The sequence below is a fragment of the Dama dama genome, chromosome 5, assembly GCF_033118175.1.
Source record: "Dama dama isolate Ldn47 chromosome 5, ASM3311817v1, whole genome shotgun sequence".
NCBI lineage: Eukaryota > Metazoa > Chordata > Mammalia > Artiodactyla > Cervidae > Dama > Dama dama.
The window spans coordinates 130,562,507-130,589,129 of NC_083685.1; the positions used below are offsets into that span (position 1 = coordinate 130,562,507).

Sequence of the window (26,623 nt, forward strand, 5' to 3'; positions counted from 1 at the left end):
CGGCGCCAGCGGGCTGCTGAGGTGGCTGTCGCCCGCTCGGAGCCGCGGCTTCCCGGGTCGAGCCCCCGATGGAGGCCGAGGGCGCAGACGGCGCCCCTGGCGGGGCGGAGGCGGCGCTCAGCTGCTTCTCCTTCAACCAGGATTGCACGTAAGCCGGGCCGCCTGCCCCGTCGGGAGCTGGGAGAGAAAAGTCGCGATAGGGGGTGTCGTGCAGTTGGCGACTTGGACAGCGGGCGCGGGCCTGTGCCCCGGGGACCTGGGTGGGACGGTCGGCGCGGCCCGGGCCGGTGCAGGTCCTCGGGCCGCCCCTCCTCCGGCGCGCGGCCCCCGTCCTCCTGCGGGCAGGGAGCCAGGAGGGGCCGGCCGGGAGAAGGGGGGACAGAGCCCAGGGAGGGGGCGGAAGGAGGCTGGGGAACTTGGGGGGCCGGGGAGTGACCAAAGCGGGGGTCTGGGCAGGAGGGGCGGTGGTCAAGACAAAGGAGATGGGAGAGGACTGGGAAGTTGCAAGCTGACCCAGGGCGAGATAGTTAGGGCCCAGGAAGATGGGAGTTCAGGAAAAACTTTCCCATTTGTCCTTGAGCATCTCAACGTGGCATCTGGGCAGGGCCAACGACAAGGAGGCAGCCTATCCCTGAAGCCAGTCCAGCCCGGTCCCAGCCCAGCCCAGCCTGGGCGCCTGCCTGCAGGCCGGGTTGTCAGGAACCTTCCCATTGCCCCCAGTTGTCTTCAGGAAGCCCACTCGGCCAGATGGAACTCCTCCTGGGAGTCCAGGCACGCTGTCCCCGGCCCAGGCTGCCCTCCAGGGGAGCGTGACCTCCCCTCTGTTGCTTCTTGAGTAGATTTTGAATGTCTCGCCTTGATGTTCACATTCGGACTTTGGCCAGTGAGCTGGGGGTTGCTGGACTGTGTTTGAGACATATGGAGGAGTCAGTCCCTTAGAAGCAGAAGGCTGCTCCCTTTCCTCCTTTTGTGGGATTGTTAGACATCCCGGGGACCATATGGAATAACCTCTTTGGAATGTGCCACACAGCATCAGGCAGCGATGACCGGGCCCAGTCCCCCACTTCCTGCTGTACCAGTTTCTGTCCGGTTCCTTCGTGGAGTCGCCTTCAGGCAGGTGTGCTGGCCGTTTGTGCCCGGACTGTGCTAACATTGAACAGTCAGCGGTGTCATTAATGTCATCATGTGCCATAAGCAACCCGGGCCTTCCATGCCCTTTGTCTTCTCTTTAAAAACACCCCATGCCAAACAATATGCCTTTGTTTGAAAAAAACCGTATGTGTAATTGTGTAAGCTGGTGGCCAGACAATTTGGTTCCATGAGTAACTTTCAAGCTTTCCTTGACCACAGCCCACAATAAGAAATACACATTACAACATTACCCAATATCTATCTATCTATATGCACACACACAGACATATATATAATATATATTGTTGTTTAGTTGCTCAGTGGTGTCCCCTGACCCTTTTTGACCCCGTGGACCCACCAGGCTCCTCTGTCCATGGAATCGCCCAGGCAAGACTACTGGAGTGGGTTGCCATCTCCTTCTCCAATACTATATATATAATATCACTGAAAAGCAATTCACAGCTGTTTACCCTTCCTATGTGCACCACCTTCTGGAATTTGTATTTCTTCTTTTTTCTTATTTTTTAAGCCACTTATGACTCACTGCATTGTTTTCTCATGGTTTAAGACCAACAGTTTACAAAAATGATGGTCTAGATACCATTCTGATGTTTTGTAAGAAACATTTTGCAAGAGAGGGTGGCTGTTGAAATGCCTGGGTGTTTGCCTTCCCAATTGAACTCAGCTTAAGGAGGAGAGCAGGTTAAGGAGGAGAGTTAGTTTGCTTCTTAGCAGGACGTGTTCTCAATTCTGCTTTGCAGCACTCTTTATTAGATGTTTTTAAGGGTGTTAATTTTTACTCTAGGCGAGTCCCAGCTTTCTATAGCAGTTGGAGAAGCATGTTATTTTCAAAACCATAGGGTGCTCGGGAAGTTAATTTCCTTAGTCTCTACGGTCAGTTCTGTTTTCTTGGATGAAGGCTCTGCTGGACAGCTCTGTCTCACCTATAAATAAAACTTTTTGTCACGGTCAGTTGCTTTGAGCCTTAGAGGGTATGACATTGGATTTTAAAATAAGTCACGCCCCTTACCGAATACATTTAGGAGTACCAGCTGTAAGTATAGGCCGAATTTGGGATCCAGTATTTCAAGAGAAAGGAGTAAGGACAACTAAGCTTTACTAGTCTGCTTCACTCATACTTTCATGCTTGGCCCTGTGCTAGACAATTTGGGTGTATTTTGTCTCATTTCATTTATGATATGTATTTGTCCCAAATCCCATTTTCATGAGAGGTGATGAGAAAATTATTTTTTTTTCCTGCAAAAAGGCCTTATGAATGAAATAAAGTTTTAGTCTGAATTTCTGTGGGGGGGGGGGGGTCAGAGTTTTCTGTGACCATTGATTAACCATTTAAAATACAGCAGTGGGACTTCCCTGGTGGTCCAGCAACTAAGACTCAGTGCTCGAAATGCAGGGGGCTCAGTTCGACCCCTGCTCAGGGAACTAGATCCCGAATGCTGCAACTAAAGATCCGCCTTGCCACTGAGATCTGGCACAACAGTGATCACAGTGCCATTGCCCGTCTTTAAAACTCTTCCGGAGCAGAGCGTGGGTTTGAAAATGATTTTAAGTTGCCAGATCTTTTGATTAATATTTTAAGACTCTTAATTACAACTTTCCCCCCTTACTTGAACACTTTAGAAATGTTGGTTTGCAACTAAATGCACATATGAAAGAAAGTGAAAGTGTAGTCACTGAGTCACGTCAGACTGTTTGCCACCCCATGGACTGTAGCCTGCCAGGCTGCTCTGTCCATGGAACATTCCAGGCAAGAATACTGGGGTGGGTTGCCATTCCCTAAAAAATCTTTATAGGAAGAAGCTTTAAAAACAGTGCTGGCTATGGAGTATGTATGTTTTGAAGGTTTAAGATGCTGCTGGCCAGCCTTTCCAGGTGCTACTTGTGGTCGTTAGCGCGCTGGTTCTAGAAGCGAAGCTCCAATTCTGAGCCCACTGCTGCCGGGGGCAAACCTCTGACCTCCCTCCTCCCCCAGGTTAGCCCCTCAGCAGAAGGAGCCACCTTAACAGTCAGCTGTCATCCCAGGGAAGAACAAATGTTTGGGAAGGAAAAAAAAAATTTCCCATGAAAATCATATGACCTTCTCTTTTTCAGGCTAGTGAAACAAGAGCCTTGGGCATCCAGACTTGTAGCAGTAAGCTGCTTATTTTAGTTTGTGCCTCCCTGTGAAGAGTGAAGCTCACCTTTTCATATAGTCATTTTAAATGAGAGAGTTGGACTCATTTTTAGGTCCATGTAGGACTGGCTCAGCACTTCAATGCGGGAGATCTGGGTTCAGTCCCTGGGTCGGGAAGATCCCCTGGAGGAGGGCATGGCACCCACTCCAGTCTTCTTGCCTGGAGAGCCCCGTGGACAGAGGAGCCTGGCGGGCTACAGTCCATGGGGTCATAAGGAGTCGAAGACAACTTAGCGACTAAGTAAGTGAAAGTCACTCAGTTGTGTCCGACCCTTTGCGACCCCATGGGCTAGTCCATGGGATTCTCCAGGCTAGAATAATGGAATGGGTAGCCTTTCCCTTGCCCAGGGCATCTTCACAACCCAGGGATCGAACCCAGGTCTCCTGCATCGCAGGCAGACTCTTTACCAGCTGAGCCACAAGGGAAGCTTAGCGACTAAGCACACACATATGCACACCCCCCCCCACACACACACGAGGCTGTATGTTTCCCTGTCCCCCTGGGAGCCCAGAGGGACGGCTGTGTCTGTCCGCAGGCAGATCCGGGGTTGGACCCAGCACCACGTCACTCCCGGGCCGTCCGTGTCTTCACAGGTCCCTCGCTGTCGGAACCAAGGCCGGCTACAAGCTGTTTTCCCTGAGCTCCGTGGAACAGCTGGACCACGTCCACGGAAGCAGTAAGTGTGTGTGTGACTGCCGGAGCATCACGCCCTCCTCCGGACTCCCAGCCAGGCTCCTGAGCTTTCCATTCCCCTCCAACCCCGTGAGCTGTCACACCTACAGAGTCAGTACTTTTTCAGGTTTAAACATAAATCACTGCTTCCACTTGCTTAGGAAAAAAAACACCATAAAGCACTAGTGAGATTTGACTAGAGCTTAGGTAACATTTTTCTTTTTACATTAAGAAAGCCTTTGAAACTGTATTGTTGACACTTTTTCGTATACTTATATGCATGGTCAACAGTTTTTATAATTGCCAAAGCAAAAGATGACTTAAGGATTTTTTTTTTTTACCCTTTCATTGGCACTATAGAATATTGGTCACATTCATTCAGTCCTGGAAGTCACTTCTTGGTTTTAATAAAGCAATACTGCCCCAATCACAGAGTCCATATCAAAGACGTTGAAGTACTTCCAGCGAATATTAAAAACAGTCCAGCTTAGAAACGTGACTCTTGTTGTCTCAGGGAAAGTCACCATTTTTGCCAGCATCATAATGATGAAACCCATCACGCTGGATTTCCTGGAAAGGAAGTGGCTTGGCACATGAAGTCCTGGGCTCCTAGTTTATTTGTAAGATGTCATCGTCATTATTATAACTTTTGGAGAAGATTGTGCTCTGTATCTGCCCTGTGTTGTCCCCCGTGGGGCTTGACGGAGCCCAGCAGAGGCCTGTGTGTGAAGTGTTCCCAGGAAGACACAGAGGCCCCCCCACGGGCGCTCAGGAGGCTTTCTGTTAGTATTTACCTCGCTCCTGGGTGCAGGACTGTGCTGGTCATAACACAGACGTCCAGGTTACTTTCACCAGGAAAGGGACTCAGAGAGAGTCGGGGTCCCGCAGGACGGGGCGTGGGCACAGAACCCACTGTGCTCCTGCCCCCGTCGTTGAGGTGCCCGTACCTCTTAGCAACAGGGACCTGAAGAATTCCGGAAGCAAAGACTTCCAACAGAGCTGTCACTCCTTGGAAACTGCTCACGGAGAAAGAGCAGAATGAGGGAATTCCCTGGTGATCCAGTGGTTAGGACACCCGCCCACAATGCAGGCGCTGCGGGTTCACTCCCTGGTCAGGGAACTAAGATCCCACAGGCCCCACGGCCAAAAAAATTAATAAATATGCCAAACGTACCTGTTTTTTAAAAAAGAGGGACTTCCCTGGTGATCCACTGGTTAAGAATCCACCTTCTAATGCAGAGGATTCGGGTCAGGGAACAAAGATTCCCACAGGCCCGGGGCAACTAAGCCCATGCCCTACACCTAAGACCTCATGCAGCCAAATAAAATCCAAATTTCAAACATTTTTTTAAAAAGAGAGAATAGATTGAGATGGTCTAAACCTCCCAGATGGGGCCTCCCTGGTGGCGATGGTAAAGAATCCACGTGCCAATGCAGGAGACACAGGTTTGACCCCTGGGTTGGGAAGATCCCCTGGAGAAGGGAATGGCTACCCGCTCCAGTATTCTTGCCTGGAGAATCCTATGGACAGAGGAGCCTGGCGGCTACAGCCCACAGGGTCGCAAAGAGTCAGACAGGACTGAGGGACTACCCAGCAACAACAAGGCTCCCAGATACATTCTACAGAGCCAGCGGGGCCCCTGACAGGTAGGGAGGGGGTGGAGAGGAGGGGGGCTCCAGCGCTGCGGCCTCAGGGGGGCTGGGAGAGCCGGCTTTGTGCTCGGATCACTGGTGTCCCCTTGCCTGTCGACCACCTAAAGGGCGTGGAGACTCGGGAAATAGAGCTTCACCGTGGGTGCAAGAGAAGGAAGTCATTGCAAGTGGGTGCCAGGGGAGGCGAGCCCCGTGGAGGCCAGCAGTGGGCAGGGCCCTGATGTCTACACCCCCACCCCCACCTCTCCCCCCAACCCGGCCTCCCCCCATCCCCGTCAGGGCCTGACGTCTGTGTCCCTCGCCCCCCCAAAACAGGGGGCTGACATCTGCGCCCCCAGCCCTCCCCCTGCACCCCCCCCCCCACCCCACCCTGGGTAGGGCCTGACGTCTGTGCCCCCCCCACACCCCTTCATGGACAGGGGGGCTGTCGTCTGTTTCCCCGGCCCTCCCCCCGGCCCTGCCTTACCCCCCAGTCAGGGCCTGACGTCTACGCCCGTTCCGCCCTCCCCCCGCCCCCTCGGTGGACCGGGGCTGACGTCTGCGCCCCCCGCCTGCCCCTCGCCCCCTCCGTGGACGGGGCTGACGTGCGCGCCCCCGCCCCCAGATGACACCCCCGACGTGTACATCGTGGAGCGCCTCTTCTCCAGCAGCCTGGTGGTGGTGGTGAGCCACGCGAAGCCGCGCCAGATGAACGTGTACCACTTCAAGAAGGGCACGGAGATCTGCAACTACAGCTACTCCGGCAACATCCTGTCCATCAGGCTGAACCGGCAGGTGGGTGGGGGGCCCCGGGGCGGGGTGGGCGTCCCTCGGGGTCGCGGGAACCGAGGAGGGGCTTGAGCGCCTCTCATGACCGCAGGCACCTGCTCTGCCGGGTTTAAGCCCCAGCCCCGGGCTGAGTCTGCTGCACGCGCTCCTCCGGGTGGCCAGACCTCCCCGGCCCTCCCGCCTGGAGCACTTTCTTGAACATTGGCCACGGACTGGGTGAACGCTGTCCCCCGGGTACAGGCTGGGCTCAGAAACCATCTCCTGAGCCCCTGCAGGGGCCTTAAACCAGAGGGGCACCTGTCTGCCTTGGGCCCAGATGGGGGCAGTCCTTGCAGGCTGGCGGCCATGCCCCTCTGAGTAAGTTCTTGCAGAGAAAGTGTGGCCCTTCCCGGTTAGTGCTGAAGCCTTGCGGTGACCAAGGCCTTTCCTGAGGGCCAGGTGACGAGTCCAAGGCAGGAGGACCCCTTGAAGAATGTTTCTGGCCGTGTTTTGTTAGGGGCTTCCCTAGTGGCTCAGACGGTAAAGAATCTGCCTGCACTCCAGGAGACCTGGGTTCAATCCTGGGTCAGGAAGATCCCCTGGAGGAGCGAATGGCAACTTACTCCAGTATTTTTACCTGGAGAATCCCATGGACAGAGGAGCCGGGTGGGCTGTAGTCCGAGGGGTTGCAGAGTCAGACACGACTGAGCCACCAACACTCCCACTTTCTTTGTTGGACGGAACCTTAGTGTTATCTCAGATGTGTAATGCACATTCTGTTACAAATTACAAGTTCCTGTTAAATAAGCATTTGGGGTATTAGTCAAGTTTCCCTTGAATTATTAGATTTTAAATCCTATACAGGGGACTTCCCTGGTGATCCAGTGATTAAGACTACACTTCCAATGCCAGGGGCACGGGTTCAATACCTGGCGGGGGAACAAGGATCTGACATGCTGCAGGAAATGCGCCTCCCCCAAAAAATAAAAATAAATAAATAAATCCTATGAGGGCAGCAACTGTACCCATTTTGCTCACTGTTGTAAGACCAGGTAGAAAAGACAGTGCCACTTAGAAAGGATAGTGCTCAGTAGAAAAATGCTCAGTGAATCTCTGTCTCCCAGCTGCCTAATAAACACATAAACAAATAAACCCGTTCTTTAGATGACTAGGCAGACCTGTCTGTCCAGTTGAATATCATGTCTGACTCTTTGCAACCCCATGGACTGCAGCCCACCGGGCTCCTCTCTCCATGGAATTTTCCAGGCAAGAGTACCGCAGTGGGCTGCCATTTCCTCCTCCAGGAGATCGTCCCCACCCGGAGACTGAACCCACGTCCCCCGTGTCTCCTCTATTGGCAGGTGCATTCTTTCCCACTGAGCCACCGGGGAAACCCATTCAACACAAAGACAAGTGAATCGGGTTTTTGTATGGTGAGGCAGACCTGTCTACTCACTTACATGGCCCCAGGACGCTGGAGGCCGTGGCCGTCCCGAGGACACCGTTTGCCCCTTGGTGCCTCAACTACTAAGTGCTCAGTTACTGGTTTTTTTCTTTTAACAAATGAGACAACGTGCTGTCTCAGGTTTCTGAGAAGGAAGTGGTTGTTTCTCTGGGCTGATCACTCTTCTGACTGACTACCCCCTGAAGTCCGGGGTGGCAGAAGATAGCCTGAGAAACGGAATACGGGAGGTTTGAGTGAGGAGTAGCAGGAGATAAAAAAGATAAACCCGGGTTCCCGGCAAGGGAGAGAAAGACAGTTTGAGGGCTTTTTTTTTTTTTTTTTACTTGAAGGCTTTTAAGCACAACTCTTGGCTCCGGTGCTGTCTCTGATATCTACTGGTTGCACATTAAATTTCTTTGCAGAGCATTTTATCTTGGCATATGCTGATAGCCAGGGTATAAATCTTAAGACTGTTTAGGCAAATGTCCTGTCAAGATCAGAGCCCTTAAATGATATCCATGGTGTTTATTTGTATAAAGTCTTACTTGCTCACTCTCCAATATTTTCATCAGCAGATGGGGCTGTTAAACTTTGCTGCCAGCCTCTCCTTAATAAAACACTCATTAACTTCAGAGCTCCCCTCCCCCACCTCCTAAAGAACACCCCACGCCTAGAACTTTGCGCTGTCGTGGCCAAGCCAACCGGACCTTGGGCCAAGCAAGGCTCTCTTCCTTTCATGTTTCTTCTGCTAAGAGATGATCTGAAACAAGTCTGGAAAGTCTTCAGGCTTTGCTTTTCTTAAAAATGTTCAGATTTGGCAGAAACAGACTCACAGCCTTAGAGAACAAACTTATGGTTGCCAGGGGGAAGGCTGGGGGGAAAGGATAGTTGGGGCGTTTGGAACGGACATACAGACACGGCTGTGTTTACAGTGGATAACAAACGTGGTCCTACTGCCGAGCACTGGCAGCCTGGACGGGAGGGGGCTTGGGGGAGGATGGACACGTGTGTGTGTGTCCATCCTGATGGACAGCTTTGCTGCCCGCCTGATGCCATCACAACACTCTTTGTTAACCGACTATAAGTGAGTGTTAGTCGCTCAGTCGTGTCTGACTCTTTTGTGACCCCGTGGACTGTAGCCCTCCAGGCTCCTCTGTCCATGGGATTCTCCAGGCAAGAACACTGGAGTGGGTTGCCGTTCCCTCCTCCAGGGGATCTTCCCGACCCGGGGATGGAACCTGGGTCACCTGCACTGCAGGCAGATTCTTCATCACTGAGCCCCCAGGGGACCCCACTGGTTACAAAATAAAAAAGTTTTGTTGTTTTTTTTTTAAGATTTCTTTAAAAAGGAAAGCATAAATAAAATTCCTCTTTAATCTGTGTATAGAGAAGAGCTTTTCTAACAAGAGCCAAAATCAATAAAAGACTGATAAATCTGAGAACAACGTTCAGGTTTGGGATGCCACTTTTGGCCTGGGGGGCAGCCGCAGCCTGTTCCCCGCCAGGCCGGGGTCCCGCCCTGCCCCCCGGAGGAAGTGAAAAAAGAGGCTGCTTGTCTGTTTCATCAGGTCCTCAGGGAGTGCAGCTCCTTTCTGGAAAACGGGGGAAAGTCCAAGATTTGTACAGGGAGTTAGGAGGAAAGAAAACCCCATTTTCCTCTAAATCTGGGTAGAAAGGAAGAAAATTGTGTAACTGTGATTTTTCATTTTTAGTGGCTCTTGATCCCCTAACACTAACAGAGGAAGCGTATTCTGTGGCATAAAGACAATAAACCCGATGGATCTGGGTTTGTAAACATCCACAATTCTTTGACCATCTGTTCCGAGGGACCCTCGTTGTCCAGACGGGGAGTGGCTGGATGGATGCTTCTGAGAGCAGGCGCTACAAATCATTTCCTAATTATTTAGGATAAAAGGAGTTTTCCTTCTAGAACCTAGGAAAGTAGACGCGAGCCACGGTGACTGGGAGTGAGCTGAGCTGGAGGCCAGCCCCAGGTTCCACCAAGACTGAGTGGTTAATAAGTGAAAGTCGCTCAGCCGTGTCTGACTCTCTAAGTGATGTCCGAGTCTTCTGCAACCCCACGAACTGTAGCCCTCCAGGCTCCTCTGTCCATGGGATTCTCCAGGCGGGAACACTGGAGTGGGCTGCCATGCTCGCCTCCAGGGGATTTTCCCGACCCAGGGATCGAACCCCAGTCTCCTGCCCTGGCAGGAGGGTTCTTTACCAGCAGAACCACCAGTGAAGCCCGCTGGTTAGTAAGGGAGCATAGAACACTCTAGTCAAGTCATAGGAAGTGCGGGAAAATGGCAAAGTGCCGGGTAAGTCAGGGAATGTCCGTTTTACAGAGGAACGCTAATATATGCCATCAACCTGGAGACCCTGTGAGAATCTGCTTTTTCACCTCAGGGCATCCGGCACTGCGGTCGCAGAGCCTCAGCTAAAACCGAGAGAGGTGTTTCAGTGTTATTTTCCTGTTTGGTTCAAGTGGCAGTCTCCTGAGAAGTTCTGAGCGGGGAAAGTCTTACCGGAAGAGGTTTTTCTCAGGAGAGCCTGCTGCTTCTCAGAGTAATTTTAGGTCCTTCCTTCCCAAGAGTTGTTCCTGGGATGAACGGATTGGACCGGGAGCTGTGGTCCGCTCTCCCAGGGTCTGTGTTAAAAACCCCTGAACCAACATCTGCAGGCTTTGCCCCTGGGACGCTCGGCGCTCACTGGGGCGGAAAAAGCAGTGGTCTGGAGGAAGCCGAGGCTGTGGGAGTGGGGAGCAGGGGCTGCTGGAGGCGGGAGCACCCTGGCTGAAAGCCCCTTCCCAGATGGAAAAGAATCCGCCCGCAGTGCAGGAGACACGAGTTCGATCCCTGGGTCAGGGGAAGATCCCTTGGAGGAAGGCGTGGCAACCCACTCCCGTATTCTGGCCTGGAGAATCCCGTGGACGGAGGAGCCTGGTGGGCTACAGTCCACGGGGTCTCAGAGAGTCAGACACGACTGAGTGACTGAACATGCAAATTACAAGAAAAAAAATAGAAAGAAATCTCAATTTCTACATGAAATTTCCCCAAATCCTGTACTTTGCGCTTCTGTCCAGAGGATGGTGATGGAAACATGGGCACATGTCCGTATTGTAATCTATAATTGATGGCCACAATTCCTGCGCATTTAGGCTTGGAATCAAGTTAGGACGCACACCAGAGGGCGTGTTCAGAGGACCAGGTGCTTCTCCATCCCCAGTAACTGACGGTCTGTGATTTCAGAGGCTGCTGGTCTGCCTGGAGGAGTCCATTTACATTCACAACATCAAGGACATGAAGCTTCTGAAAACCATCCTGGATATTCCCGCAAACCCGACAGGTGAGCCCCGGCCTGGGATGAGGGCCCCATGTCTCATGCCCCGGGGCTTCTTGCCAGCTGTGTTTTCCAGTTGAAAAGCCCTTTGTGGAGATATTTCGGGCAGGGCTCCCTGAGGCTCATCAGGACAGCAGCCTCCAGATGGTAAAAGCTCCCCTGCAAGGCCGTGACCGTGCCTCACTCAGGAACCCCCAGCAGACCCTGTGAGGCGGCGGAAACCACCAATGTAAGATCAGAGGCCAGGAGTCTCCTTTGTCTGTTCCCGGCCTCTCGTTGATTTTCTGCGCAAAAACCTGTGAGGTGGAAACTGGGGCTCTGGATCTGATGAATTTCGTGGGTTCAGGAGGGAGATGGGACCACGTGGCCAACAGTCTCAGGCACACAGACTCTGAGTGTCTTGATTTGGGGAACTCGGGTACAGGACATTTTGCATCCCGCCATCGCTTCCCGCCCAGCACCGCCGAGGCTGTGAATTTCCTTCCCTCCGTCCATCCGTGTCCTGCCCGCCCCTCTTGTGTCAGAGGCGGCTGGCCGCTTCCTCCAAAGGGTCTGCCCCACGGAGTCCAAGCTAATTTCCTGGCAGCACAGCAGTCTACGCCCTGAGCGGCCGAGAGTGGAAATCTCCATAAAAAAATCTGCCAGCCGCAGAATGTGGGGACACTGCTGGCCTCACAGGCTTTCGGGGAATATCGGGGGAGCAGTCTGCACCCCATGGCAGTGCGGGAAGCCGGGTGGGGTGGTTATGCTCCCCAGGGAGCACTCTTTCGAAGACGGACCGCAGGTGGGGTCTGTGCACAGAGCACCTATGAGTCCAGAGACGACTTCTCTCTCTTTTTAAAAACTGGAAAGCATATCCCATTAATCAACCCAGAGGGAACTGCATTTTATAAACAACCGTTGACTCGCTTGGCATATAATACTCTAAATACTGGGGCTTCCCTGGTGGCTCAGCGGCCAAGAGTCCTCCTGCCATTGCAGGAGACGCGGGTTCAAGCCCTGGGTCTGGCAGATCCCCTGGAGAAGGGCATGGCAACCCACTCCAGGATTCTTGCCTGGGAAATCCCATGGACAGAGCCTGGTGGCTGTAGACCATGGGGTCTCAAAGAGCTAGACACAAGTTAGCAACTAAACAGCAACGACTGTAAATACCAAGTTAAGAATGACTTAGAATCACAGGACCGCCTTCTCATTCCAGCTGATGATGCCAGCAGTTCTTGAATGAAAAGCAGGCATTTCTTCTCCAGCTGCAGAAGGCTTACAGCCAGACCATTCTGGTGGAATTACAGCTGACCACGATCTGTGAAAATGTGTGTCAAGCCTAAAGTCCCAAAACCACATAAAAACCCAACTCTTTATATATATATATATATATTTTAAAGATCAAAAGTAAATATACTCAAATATTGAGCACGGTGAAAAGCCTCTGGGTTGTAGAATTGTGTGTGCTTTCTTTTCTCTTCCTTTATAATTTCTAGGCTCTACAAATTTTTTTATACTATCCCTTTTATCTTGTAAAATAATATCAAAGAAAAGGCACATTTCCCTTCCTACCAAAGGTTTCATGGGGTACCTGTGGCAGAAATGAAAGCCTATGAGAACAGGAATCCCTAAACCTGTGGCAACATCCAGTTGGACCACACACAACCAAAGGGACTCCCATTCAGCGTTTACAGGGACCTGCGTGAAGCCTGCGGGGGTCAGCGTGCAGGCTCCTGGGCTAAGTTCAGGTGGGCTGGCCGAGGTGCAGGCCAGAGGCAGGTGGGTCGGTTCGTGGTCACCCAGGGTTACCCACCCTCACCACCATCCTTGGCCCCTTCTTGTCAGAATCCAGCATTCGCTCCCCCTCCATGAGGTGCTACAGAAAGTTACATGTTAGCTGAAGAAGTTCAAGCTTCCTTCCTTTCTGGGAAGCTTACATTTTTATATAAGACTCTGAAGGTCACCTCACACCTACCAGAATGGCTCTTACCAAAAAGACGAGGTAACAGGTGTTGGCGAGAGTGTGGAGAAGAGGGAGGCCTCTTGCACTGTTGGTGGGAGTGTAAATTCGTGCAGCCACTGTGAAGAAGAGTACGGCGCTTCCTCTAAAATCTAAAACCAGAGCTACCTTATGGCTAAGTAACCCCATGTCTGGTTATCTATCCACAGAAAATGGAAACACTACCTCAAAAGGCTATCTGCAGGGGTATGTTCATAGCAGCGTTATTGACAACAGCCAAGACGCAGGAGCACCTCCGTGTCCATTGGTGGATGAACACATAAAGAGGTGTGGGGCATGGAGACAATGGAACCTAACCAGCCATGAAAAAGAATGAGGTCTTGCCAGTGAGGTGGCATGGATGGACCTTGAGGGCATCCTGCTAAGTGAATTCAGTCAGGCGGAAGAAGGCTAACACCATAAGATCTCAGCTATGTGCAGCCTTTTCCAACAAAACACACACACTCATAGACACACTCACAGACACAGGCTGGTGGTTGCCAGGGGCTCGGGAAAGGGGGGTGTAAATGGTTGAACAGGGTCAAAAGCTACTACCTTTCAGTTAAAAAGAAATAAATCATGGGAGTATATTCTTCAATGTGGAAACTATAGTTAATAATACTGCACTGCATGTTTAAAAGTTACTAAGAGAATAGACCTTCAAAGTTCTCATCACAGAAAAAAAATGTTTGTAACTGTGAAGGATGTTGACTGGACTTAACCACGGTGATGACTTTGTAATATATACAAACATCAGATCATCGTGTGGGACTCCTGAAACACGTGATGTTCTGTGTCCATTACACCTCAGTTAAAAAGGGAAATAGACTCTGAAGGGTCTGTCCAAGCCTTTCTGCTCAGAGGCCTCCCAGCCATCCCCGCCAGAGATGGGCCTCGATATTTTGAGTGGAGGAAGTAGGTTAATGAGAACTGGGGTTCTTGGAACAGTAAAGCTAGAAAAAAGACTGGATCCCCACAGCTCCCTGCCTCGCTCACTTCAGGGGTGGGAATCAAGCCTGCAAAGGGCAGGGATAACCCAGCCCGAGTTACATGGTGGACAGCAGACCAGGTCTTGAACCCACATCTGCTGCCTCTGTCAGCCAGACGTTCCGAAAACAGCTTCCCAACAGCTTCGATGAGATATAATTCACATGCCACACCATTCACCCATTTAAAGCATACAGTTCAGTAGCTTTCATATTCAGAGAACTGTAACCATCACTGCCGTCAGCTTTAGAATATTCTCATCAGTCCCCTCCAGAACCCATTAACTCGTAGCCATCACCTCCGTGCCCCCGGTCCTAGGCACCCCTAACCATCTTTCTGCCTCCATAGATGTATCTGTTTCTGGCCATTCCCTGTAAGCGGAATTCAGTGCAGTCATACGGTACCTGGTCTTAGTGAACAGGCTTCTTGCACTCAGCACAGCATCTCCTGGGCTCATCCACGCTGTGCGCATCAGGGCTTCATTTCTTGTCACTGACTGATACTATTTTATTGTAAGACGATCCCACGTCCTATCTGTTCGTTGATCGGTTGATAGACATTTGGACTGCTTCCCCATTTTGACTATGATGAATCACGTTGCTGTGAACATTCGTGTGTAAGTTTTGATGCGGGTGTACATTTTAATTTCTCTTGACTGGAAGTTGGGGGTTGTATAATCATTCTATGTTACCCTTTTGAGGAACTGCCAGGCTGTTTTCCAAAGCCTCACTCCGCGCCATGTTACGCTCCCAGCAGCAATGTATGAGGGTTCCAATTACCTGTCTTTTTGATTAGAGGCGTCCTAGTGGGTGTAAAGTGGCATCTCATGGTGGTTTTGATTAACACTGCTTTTTTTCTTTTTTAACCCATGTGGTCAGAACCCTTCAGCAGTTACCAGCTGCATTTGTAAGATTGTAACTCTTTTCTCTGGTTTGTTGCTCAGGCCCCAGTTCAACCATAGCATCTTCCCTGCTAAGGGCCCCTCTGGGAGGGCACCCACCAGGCCGGCCACTGGTCTCACTGTCTGCCCTACCCATTTCCGCGAGGCCAGAACACCTTCTTCCTGCTTAGGCTAGCTGTTATGGAAATTGCATTTTGATTGCAAATTCCCCACATAACATGGAGCATTGGGGTTCTCAGAGCAAAACTGGGAAGGTGTGGGTGGTCTCTTCTAAGGCCGGAGGGGCCCTGTCCAGACAGGCGGGCTGCAGGGAGCTTCGGGAGAGGGCACCAGGTCAGTCCATCCCTCCCACGGCCACGGGGCAGGTGACAAGGACACAGCGCTGGCCGAGTCCCCGACAAAGCCGGAGGAGGGCAGGACCTTGGTTCCCATTCTTGACGTTTGCTTTCTTTTTTTTTTAAACTTCTGCTCTTCTGCCCAGCAGATTAGGGTCAGGTCCATTTTAGCCTAATCTAAAGTTTCTCTTATGCTTTTATAAGAAACCCACTTAACAGGCTCATGTGTAACAAAGAATCAGCAGGCTTTTATATTTAAAAAGATGTCTCTCTTGTCTGATCTCCAGGTGCCTGTTCTGGTGATGCTTTTGGTTCTGGGGATTCTCTGAATTCACTTCTGTCACAAACACCTGTGTTCATCGAAACCAATGTTGTGAAAATCCTTTACTTAAATGCTCTTTAAAGGTTCCTAGTAGGAACCTTTATTTCAGTTGGGAGCTTACGGCCCAGAGGCTGAGTTGGAAGCGAGGCAGAGGTCATGTCAGAGCCCTGGGGCACAATTCAGAGAAGAGCAGGGAAGGCATTCTGCCTTCCGATCCCTCAGCTGTGCGTGGACATGGTCGGTGTCCGGTCAGCAGGTCTCCCCTGGGAGCTCAGTTCATGGGCCCTTTGACGGGGAGTCACTGTGTGTCCGGGTCTGCGGGGCGGCGCCCCGCTCGCCAGCAGGCGGCGCTGCGGCCCTGCCGCTTGCGGACAGCTCCCCGCGGTGCCCGCCCGGCCCCCGCGGACCCAGCCGCTTACCCGGCGGACCCCGCTCCCCGCCCGGCCCCCGCGGACCCAGCCGCTTACCCGGCGGACCCCGCTCCCCGCCCGGCCCCCGCGGACCCAGCCGCTTACCCGGCGGACCCCGCTCCCCGCCCGGCCCCCCGCCCAGCCCCCGCCCGGCCCCCGCGGACCCAGCCGCTTACCCGGCGGACCCCGCTCCCCGCCCGGCCCCCCGCCCAGCCCCCGCCCGGCCCCCGCGGACCCAGCCGCTTACCGGGCGGCTCCCCGCCCGGCCCCCGGCGGACCCCGCTCCCCGCCCGGCCCCCCGCCCGGCCCCACGGACCCAGCTGCTCACGGGGCTGCTCTCCCTGCCTGCCCCCGCCCAGCCCCCGCCAAGCCCCCGCCCGGCCCCCGCGGACCCAGCTGCTCACGGGGCTGCTCTCCCTGCCTGCCCCCGCCCAGCCCCCGCCAAGCCCCCGCCCGGCCCCCACGGACCCAGCTGCTCACGGGGCTGCTCTCCCTGCCTGCCCCCGCCCAGCCCCCGCCCGGCCCCCGCCCAGCCCCCGCCCAGCCCCCGCCCGGCCCCCGCCCGGCCCCCGCGGACCCAGCCGCTCACTGGGCTCCCTCCTCCAGGTCTGTGCGCGCTCTCCATCAACCATTCCAATTCCTACGTGGCCTATCCCGGGAGCCTGACCACAGGCGAGATTGTGCTCTACGATGGACACTCCCTGGTAAGTCGGCGTGGCCGCGCGGTCAGCTCCGCGTGAGCCCTAGGTGTGGACGGACGGTCACGCACTCTGCCTCCGCCTCCGTTGCCATGCGTCCACGTCGCCACGAGGCAGACGGATCGGAGGGAAGCGTGTCCTGCGGGCCGCGGTGCGGCCTGCGACGCCAGCGCCTGTGCTGCCCCTGCCCGCCGAGCTCCACGGAGCCCGGCCCCAGACGGCTGGTCACCGTCTCCCCGAGGGCAGGAGACGGGACAGAAACGCAGCCGCAGTGAAGCAGAACCTAGACCCAAACAGCCGGGCTGAGCGACAGGGAGCCCAGCAAAGGGGGGAGGGCGTCTCGGAAGGGAGGAGGAGGGACGGGAGGTGGACGGCACCCCCGCACCCTGGCATCGACCCCACCGTCCCTGTTGCCAACAGAAGGCTGTCTGCACCATCGCTGCCCACGAGGGCACGCTGGCCGCCATCGCCTTCAACTCTTCGGGCTCCAGGCTGGCCAGCGCCTCCGAGAAGGTGAGTGCTGCCCGTGGCCGTGTCCTCGGGGGCCCCCCCTCTGCCAGGGGTGCGCAGGGTCCTGGGCGCCAAGGAGCTGCTGGAACTCACTTCAGAGGGAGGCCCTCGGCCCCTGCCTGTGCCACCTCATCTGTCATCTTCGCAGACCTTGGGCTGCTGCGTGTAGGATGTGAGCCGCTCTGCCCAGAGCCTCGCACTCTGACCAAGAACCAGTGTACTGGTTGTCACTGACAGATCAGGGTTCTGGGAAGCCAGAGCAGACGGATGGAGCATGCCAGCGCCTTGGGCTTGGCTGGGGAGGGACCGGGAGACAGAGGGTACTCAACTCACCTTCCAAGAACAGCTTACACAGCACGTAGAGAGCCCTCTGTGTTTCCTCTCTGGGGTCAGATGCTGCAGACCGATCCAGCAATCTCCCTTCCAAAGGGGCAGGTCTGCAGGAGGAAACGCCCACCCGCTCTCTCTTCCAGGGCACGGTCATCCGGGTGTTCTCCGTTCCCGACGGGCAGAAGCTCTACGAGTTCCGGAGAGGGGTGAAAAGGTCTGTGTTCACCGTGTGTGTCTGCGTGTGCTCAGCGGCTTCAGGCGTGTCCAACTCTGTGACCCCGTGGACTGTAGCCTGCCAGGCGCCTCTGTCCATGGCATTCTCCAGGCAACGATACTGGAGTGGGTTGCCATGCCCTCCTCCAGGGGATCTTCCCAACCCAGGGATCGAACCTGAGTCTTATGTCTCCTGCATTGGCAGGCGGGTTCTTTACCACTGGCGCCACCAGGGAAGCCCTAAAAACCAGTGTGCTGCTGCCGCTGCTAAGTCACTTCAGTCGTGTCCGACCCTGTGTGACCCCGTAGACGGCAGCCCACCAGGCTCCACCATCCCTGGGAGTCTCCAGGCAAGAACACTGGAGTGGGTTGCCATTTCCTTCTCCAAAAAACCAGTGTACATGCCTGAATTTTAAAATATGCCTCATTGTTAAACAATGCTGACCATCACTGAGCCTTCAGAGAGTCAATCCTTTTAAAATTTTCACAGCAAAGATCACTGTTGACAGATCACCATGGTAAATAGAATAATAATGAAAAAGCTTAAGATATGTTAAGAATGACCAAAACGTGACCCAGAGACACAGAGAGCACATGCTGTGGGGAAGACGGCCCCAGAGGACGAGCTCCACGCAGGGTCCCACGAGCCCCAGTTTGTAGAAGTTGCAGTGTCTGCAGCCATCACGAAGTGAAGCCCAACGCAACGAGGTCTGCGTGTGCCCAGACCCTCTGGGATACGTTTAGGTGTCTGTTTTCTCATGAAGCTGACTTGCAGCCAGGAGGCCGCCCCCCTCCCCCGTGCCCGGGCTCACCCTCCCCCTGTGGCTGTGTCCCCAGGTACGTGACCATCAGCTCCCTGGCTTTCAGCATGGACTCGCAATTCCTCTGCGCCTCCAGCAACACGGAGACCGTGCACATCTTCAAGCTAGAGCATCTCGCCAACAGGTACGACTGGAAACGCTCGGGGGACTAGAGTGGGGCCCACCTGCGGGCCGAGCATCGGGCTCCTCTCATCAGGCCAGCAGCGGTGTTAAACCAGAGATAAAGGGCACAGTAAATGGGATGTGCTTGCGTGCATGCTGCTAAGTTGCTCAGTCGTGTCTGGCTCTTGGCAACCCCGTGGACTGTAGCCCAGCAGGCTCCTCTGTCCATGGGACTCTCCAGGCCAGAATCTTGGCATGGGTTGCCACGCCCTCTTCCAGGGCATCTTCCCGACCCAGGGATCAAACCCACACTAGTGCCACCTGGGCTTGAATCATCCGCAAACCATCCCCTCACCCTTAGTCCATGGAAGAACTGTCTTCCACGAATCCAGGCCCTGGTGCCCAAACGTCCGGGGACCGCTGGACGAGAGGAGTGGGGTCCTGGTCTGACCAGCGCCCCCGACTTCTCTGCTAAGGCCACGAGCCTGTGTTACTCGCTGTCTCCACCAACGTGGTGAGTGTGTCAGCGGCAGACTCGGGGTGATCCCCGGGGGTCGGGGGCTGCCCTCCTGAGCCCACAGCCCCGCTCCCGTGAGTAGGAGACCGCAGGCGGGCGAGCTGTTGTGACTGGACTCCCGCGTCCTCATCTGCAGACCCTGACGTAACAACAATCGTGTGTGCATCTGAAGTCTCTAGCAGGTCCCCTGTAGTGTAGCGCTGGGCTCAGAGGGAAACCAACTAAGTGTTCGCCAGTCTCGCTGTCAATACCGTGCTGCTCAGGCCAGCCTCATGACAGAGCCTTGCGCGCCGGCCTGCTTCGCCGCCCCTGCTGCGCTTTTAAAACTGAGGCTGTGTGGCCGCTCTGCAACCCGCACCGACTTCCCCACAGCGTCTGCTGGCTTCTGTCTCTGGGTCACATTTTGGTCGTCCTGAGCGTATTTCAAATTTTGGCGTTTGTCATGGTGATCTGTCATCAGGGACCTTTGGTGCGAGGACTGCAAAAGGATTTATGACTCGCTGGAGGCTCAGGTGATGGTCAGCATCCTGTAGCCATAAGGCTGCTTTCAGTGAAGGCACGGATGCTGTTTTTAGACGTCATGCCAGTGCACACTTACCAGGCTGCAAAATAGTGTGAGCATCACCATTACACAAACGGCAAAAACAAAACACGCGTGTGACACGCTGCGTTGCCAGGACTGGATCTGAGCCCGCAGACGCTGTGTTGCCAGGACTGGATCTGAGCCTGCAGTAGCTCCAGGGTCTGCCTGAGCGGTTCCGCTCCTGCACCGCGCGCCTGCCAGGGCCTCCAGCCTCCAAGGCTGACCCTGGGCGGGGAGGACGGGCGGGAGGGACAGAGCCTGTGCCGGCCCGCAGCCCAGGGCGTGCGTGTCCTGTCACAGACGTCAGGGCACAGAGCAGCACGCTGGCGTCCCCCCGTGCAGCGGCCAGGGCGTCTGAACTGTGTTTCTCTGGCCGTGTTGGGGCTCGGTGGTGGCACATGGACTCCTCTCTAGCAGCTTCTGGGCTCCCTGCCTCGTCCACCAGGGCGCTGAGTCCCGGTGCGTGTGTTTCTGCACCCGACGTGTCCTCCCACCCCCACCTCCCGATTCTGAGTCAGACCTGCCTGGGGGCCCAGCCTGGGGAACCCCCAAAGCCCCCTGCTCACTGCAGCCCCAGAGACCCCTTTATGAGCGAGCACCTGCCGTGCGCCAGCCCCGAGAGGTGTGGCTGCTTCAGTGCTCCGAGCACCCCCGGCCTGCTCCCCGCGGCTCCCTGGCTGGGCACCCCCACGGACACGCTTACGTCTTCTCTCCGCACCTCTGTGCTGCGTCCGTCCCGCGTCCCCCTTGTCTATCGCACGTCCCCCCTCTCTGTCCGCATCCCCCCCCGCCCCCCCGTCCCTCCCGCAACCTCAGGAGGTCGCCCCGGGTGTGCCTCTGTCCCCCCGGCGCAGGCAGGTGTGAGTCCAGTCCACTGGCAGCTCACGGCGGAGCCGGCCCGTCCCCCACCCTCCCGTCTGGCCGAGACCCCAGGATGGGGCGCAGGTGGCGGCTGCAGGGGGCGCAGCAGGCCCCGTGGACTCCCCCACCTGTGAGCATCCTGGCGCCCAACCAGAGGGCTCGGGGCCATAACCCGACACCGCGCAGGCCTCTCACCTGGGGGTATGCTGCCCACGTAGTCTGGCCTCGAGGTCTGACTCAGATCGGCCTGTTCTTTTCTGGGCGAGCCCAGAACAGGCCTGGGTTTGTGTTACAGCGGCCAGGGACTGATTCCATCTCCCTCTCCCCGGCCCCCTCCCAGCAGCCTAGAATCAGACCCATCCTTCACCTCCTGAATGGAGAGAGGCCGCCGCGCCCGAGCCTTTCAGCGGCCGTGCAAGGGCTCCTCCCCAGAACACATGAGGCCTCATGCCCTGGGGCACGGCCGGAAGGGCATGTCCCCAGCCACCTGAGCAGGACGTCACAGCAAGGCACGGGCCCTTCCCCATGCGGAGGCCGCGGGTGTTGGATGGCCGCCGGGTGGGGATCGCTCTCACCCTCGCTCGCCTTGTTCCCCAGCCGACCCGAGGAGCCCTCGACCTGGACCGGCTACGTGGGGAAGATGTTCCTGGCTGCATCCAACTACCTCCCCACCCAGGTGTCCGACATGATGAACCAGGACAGGGCCTTCGCCACCGGGCGTCTGGGCTTCTCCGGCCACAGGAACATCTGCACCCTCGCCACGTATGCCCCCCCCCCCCCAACGCCAGGCAGAAACCCTCACTGATGTATTTCCCAAAGTGCGGGATGCACCAAACGTGCAAAAGTGTTTAAGGGAAAGCAGAGAGAAGGGAGCCAGGAGGGGCAAGTAAAGGCAGACCCGCCCCCCCAGCGTCCCTACCTCACCATCCAACCCCCCACACCGTCAGCCAGTTTCCGTCTGGTTGGACTCTTCTCCTTAAGGCAGCTGCAAGCTGGCACCGAAGTTTCAACCTCCTCATTCCAGTGATACTGTCTTGAAGACAGTTCCCGTTTTTACAGAATTACGTAAAAGAGCTCTAGTTCCAAAGTCTAGGTCCAGACACCTGTGGGGTGGACAGACGTCTTATCTAAGACCTTTAAGTGTGCCTATTAAAGCTGAATGTTGGAAAGTTTTTTGTAAAACTAGCCCACGACGCTGGGAGCCAGTTTCCCGCCGTTTCCTTCGCTGTTAAAGGCAGAGGCGGGTCCCACTCAGCCTTCTGTGCAGGGTTTACCCGCGACCTTTTGTCTCATCCACACAATCACACTCAAAGACAAGGAACCGTCCTCAAGGGAGATCAGTAGGACAGGTGGCAAGGACATCACCAGAAACCAAGGCTGCGGGCCGGCAGGCCTCGGGCGTTTCGAGGGCAGGACTGGGCGCTGGTGGGGCTGGGAGCAGGGCTCGGCCCCTGGAAACCGGTCTGAGCCCACACACGTCCGTGGGCACCGCAGCGAGCGTCTTCTCGGCCCGCAGGATCCAGAAGCTGCCGCGGCTCCTGGTCGCGTCGTCCAGTGGGCACCTTTATGTCTACAACCTGGACCCTCAGGATGGAGGAGACTGTGTCCTAATCAAGACCCACAGGTGAAGAGGCCAGTTTTCAGAAAGCCGGGCTCTCGGGACTCACTGTCTGCGTCCCCTGAGCCCAGGGCAGGGACGAGCCTCCCGCTCTGGCTGGCGGGCTGGGGTGTGGGGGGGTGTGGGGGGCCCTGGGTGCGGGGGTCCTGGGGTGCGCGGGGAGGGGCACCCGGGGTGCCAGGGGGCGGGGTTGCGGGGACGCAGGGCGCCGGGCTCTCCTTGCCAGCCCCTCTTTCCCCGGGGTCCCTGGGACGTGTTTGCTGAACTGAATGGAGACGCTCTCCTGCGGTCTGCGGGCAGGACGCCCCTCGCCTGGGCCCTCTGGGGAGCCGGCCTGCACGTCCCCGCCCGGTGCGCACAGGTGGGCGCAGGTTCCGGAACCAGGAATGGGATGTTCGCAACTGACCCGGCCGTCGGAGGGCATGCTGGTCTGGGGAACCGATGGGGGGCTGCACCTGAACCCAGGGCCAGGCCCGGCCTCCCCGGCTCTTCCTCGGGAGGTGTCCTGGGCAGGAGGTGACCTCTCGTCTCTCCCTGCCTTCTCCATCGCTGCCCGTAGCTTGCTTGGCTCAGGAACCAGCAAGGAGAATAAAGAAAATGACCTCAGACCACCCTTACCTCAGTCTTACGCCGCGACGGTAGCCAGGCCGAGTGCGTCCGCAGCCTCCACCGTCCCAGGTGAGCGGCCCTCGGGGGCCTGGGTGAGCACCGTGCCAGGCGAAGGCGCGGCCCCGGACCGAGGCCTGAGATCAGCCCCCCAGCGTCTCTCACGCCTCACTGCTACTCTGCAGGTTACTCCGAGGACGGCGGGGCGCTCCGCGGCGAGGTCATTCCCGAACACGAGTTTGCCACGGGACCGGTGTGTCTGGACGACGAGAACGAGTTCCCTCCTGTGAGCACTGGCGGCCCCTAGAGCTCGGTCCCCGCGCCTGGACGGGCCCTCCCCTCTGCCGCGGCGGAGCCTCTGCCCCGTTGTCTGGGCCGCACCACCTAATCCTGCCCGGACACCCGGGAGGCCAGCGGGGTTTAGCCTGCGATGGGCCTCCGCGCCCAGACCAGCCCACCCGCGTGTTAGGGCGGCACGTTCTCACCCAGGGGGTCTCTAGGCTTCCGGGTTCAGAGACCCAGGCCGCAGTTCCGCTTCTTTAACTGTGTCTTCGCTGCTCAAGACCCTTTAATTAGCAGCCACGTGTCAGTGGGGACCTCCCCCACCCCGGGCCCCTCCAGCCCGGCCCCCCCGCGATCCTGCTTCAGCCCTGCCGGCAGCGAGGGCCCAAGGCTGGGCTGGGCGCTGGGCATGGCTCCTTCTCACACCTTGGGGTGAGGAGAAGCTTGTCCCCTGGTTCTGATCCTCCAAGCTTCCTTTCGGGGCAGCAGAGACCCCGCTCTTGTGAGCTTTAGTTAGAGACCAGCCTGGACAGTCACCTTGGAATCATCTCGAGATGGAAGCAATGTTTAGGCCTAAACGTGGGGGCTCCCTGACCATTCCTCCTGGAGGCAGAGGGAGGGAGTGATTGGGGCACAGGTCTTGGGGTACGGTGTTTCCTCTCGGTGGTGATTTCGTGTCAGTTGGATTCTGTTCACAAAAGGATGGAGTCTGGGTCTGGCTTCTCTCTTGCCTAGATCTGTAGGACAGTCTGGTAAGCAGAGGGAAGAAAGGGAGGGGGGTTCCCTGGTGGTCCAGTGGTTAAGACTCCACGCTTTTCATGCAGGGGTGCAGGGGTGATTCCTGGTCAAGGAATTAAGACCTCACATGCCTTGTTACGGCCAAAAAATACAAAAAGCTGCCATGGGCCCTTCATGCAGGGGCAGAAAGGCCACATTCGTCATTTCCCAAAAGGCTCCACAGGGTGCTGCGTGAGACGAACATTTCTGGCTTTTTATAGATCGTCACACACAGTGCCAGCAAGTGAAGTTGACATTTCAGGGGTGGAAAGCAGTCATCGTTAAAACTGTGCATTTAAAAATATTTGTTGGCTCAACGCCTCCCAATGGGGCAGTTGTTTTGCTTTGGGAGGGTCTCTCGCCCCTCCTCAATACAGAGGGAGCTTTTCTGTCCCCCAAAACTTGGCATCTGGGTCCTGACGTTGCATCTTCGGGACCCAGAGCAGGTCAGATGCAGTGGATTATGGGACCTTCCTATCCATCATCAGATCCCACTTCAGCAGTTGTAAAAAGTCTGGGGCTGCTCTAAAAGATGATTGGATTGTGAGACTCTGAACTGTGATCAGAGAAACCTCTTATATTTACAGAACCAGGTTACCTTGGGTATTGGCATTCAGAGGTGATCTCTTGCCAAAGAAAACCTGTATTAAATTAAAGGTACCCCATGTTATTTGGTGTACCTGTTATTTGATACATCATTTGGAGTAAAAAAAAAAACTAGAGATGCTTAAGAACTAGCGATAAAATGGGATGCCTGTCTGCTTAGGCAATGCCAGGGAGCCTGGGAGGAGCCTGTCATCCCATCTCCCGCGTCAGGACCAGATGAGTAGAAGCTGCTTTAAATTGCGTCGGGGCTTCTTATTTATACATGAGTGCAGTGTCCGTCACCGAGAGAGGCCCCCTGGAATCCTCGTCAGGCCCTGGTGATCCTGAAGCAGCCCCTGAAACTGTGCAGAGATGGCGGGAGGGCTCGGGGGGTGGGGGGGAGCATCGGACCCCAGCCCCGCCCTGAGGCTGCAGGCACAGTGATGGGTAATGCGCGTGGGCTTCTCCATCTCGGCCACGAAGGTCAGAGGCCTGGGATGTTATCACAAGAGGGACTGTCTTAGTCACGCCCTCACTGGCTGTGATCATCCCCGGAAAGTCTAGACATTCCTCTCTCTGCCTGTCCTGAAGTGCCAGGCCCATTACAAACACCGGCCCAGAAGTCTCATCTCTACCCACATTCCTAAGGCACTCCAGGATCCTGACGAATCTTGGGGTCTCAGCAGCTCATAGACAGGAGCAGAGGTTTGCCCAGATAATCCCAAGGGGTCCCTGTGTCGTCACTGCTGATCTGGAGTGGGAACCATCCATCTTCCCTCCTTGGGATTTTCTTTGCTCCGAGCACAGTGAGAGAAAAGAGAACTGATCATTTCTGGTCCCTGGAAAGATGCTGTCTTCGGGAAAGATGCTGTATTCGGGAAGGGAGCAGCTTTGGGTCAGTAACAAGTCGACCTTGGCAAGTCTGCATATTTTCTGACATTCGTCTCACTCTTGGGAGTAGGAGTGAAGGAACTGGGACCAAGGGTGTTTATTGACTTTTTCACAGTGACTTAGCAGTCTGTGTTTACAAGTAAGATGAGCCTTTAAAGAAAATACACATATACATATCAATATGCATGTATATTTTGGGCTTCCCTGGTGGCTCAGACGGTAAAAAAATAAGATCAGCTTACAGTGCAGGAGACGTGGTTCGATCCCTGGGTTGGAAAGAGCCCCTGGAGGAGGAAATGGCAACCCACTCCAGTATTCCTTCCTGGAGAATCCCACGGACAGAGGAGCCTGGGGGCTACAGAGAGCGGGGTCTGTGGGGTCACAGAGAGTCAGAGACAACCGGACACGCACACACTCGCAAACATACACATACATATTTTACAAATAGTATTTTCTGCACCTAAAGAAGACAGGTGACCCCTGTGGCCACACGCAAGGGTCGGTCTGTGGACTGACGGACGGATGGGGAACCTCTGCCGGCCCCGCGTGGACACTGACCCACAGGCATGCCGCCCCCCGCCGGCCTGCCCAGAAAGGGTAAGGCTGCTCTGTTTTGATTTCGGCAGATCACCTTGTGCCGTGGAGATCAGCAGGACAAGGCCGCGACATCCTGACGGGCAGCAGGACCGCCCCGTCAGGAGGTTCTGGAGCAAACGAGGAAGGTGGGCGAAAGGCAGGCGGCTGAGTGAGCAGCACGGGGGTCAGAACCCCCAGGGACGCGGTTCTCCCCGGGCGAGCTCCTCTCAGCTGGCAGGCACCGGGCCGGCGTGCACCCACGTCCTGCCCTGGAAAGCGTGTCCCAGCCTCGGCGTCCACGTGAACAAACCATATCCATCGACAACCCGAATTTTACACTAACAAGGGCATCCGTTTGAACATGTATGCTGTGTATAAAATGTACCTATAGGAACACCTCTTGGAACTGTATTCCTTGTATGTGACTCAGAGAGACTGTTGTGGCCAGGCAAAAGATGTTTGCAGTGATCAGAATAAATCATTTATGACCTTTCAGTCCCATTTAGGACACTAATAATAAAATCATGGCAATACAC

The 26,623-nt window shown here is 55.5% G+C and overlaps 1 protein-coding gene across 2 annotated transcripts; it reads left to right on the forward strand.

Moving 5' to 3' along the window:
* WIPI1 (WD repeat domain, phosphoinositide interacting 1) lies at positions 1-26,622 on the forward strand. 2 transcript variants are annotated; one of them, XM_061145025.1, is made up of 13 exons: positions 1-148; positions 3,920-4,002; positions 6,256-6,425; positions 11,091-11,187; positions 16,724-16,821; positions 17,236-17,328; positions 17,799-17,869; positions 18,706-18,813; positions 21,350-21,514; positions 22,269-22,376; positions 22,930-23,048; positions 23,162-23,262; positions 26,138-26,622. In XM_061145025.1, the coding sequence occupies exons 1-13, from the start codon at positions 69-71 to the stop codon at positions 26,183-26,185; spliced, it is 1,341 nt and encodes a 446-aa protein (XP_061001008.1). In that variant the 5' UTR covers positions 1-68; the 3' UTR covers positions 26,186-26,622. The 2 variants fall into 2 exon arrangements, with proteins under 2 accessions (XP_061001008.1, XP_061001009.1); XM_061145026.1 differs by lacking the exon at positions 1-148 and having other exon boundaries at positions 6,299-6,425.
* The last annotated feature ends 1 nt before the right edge of the window (position 26,623 follows it).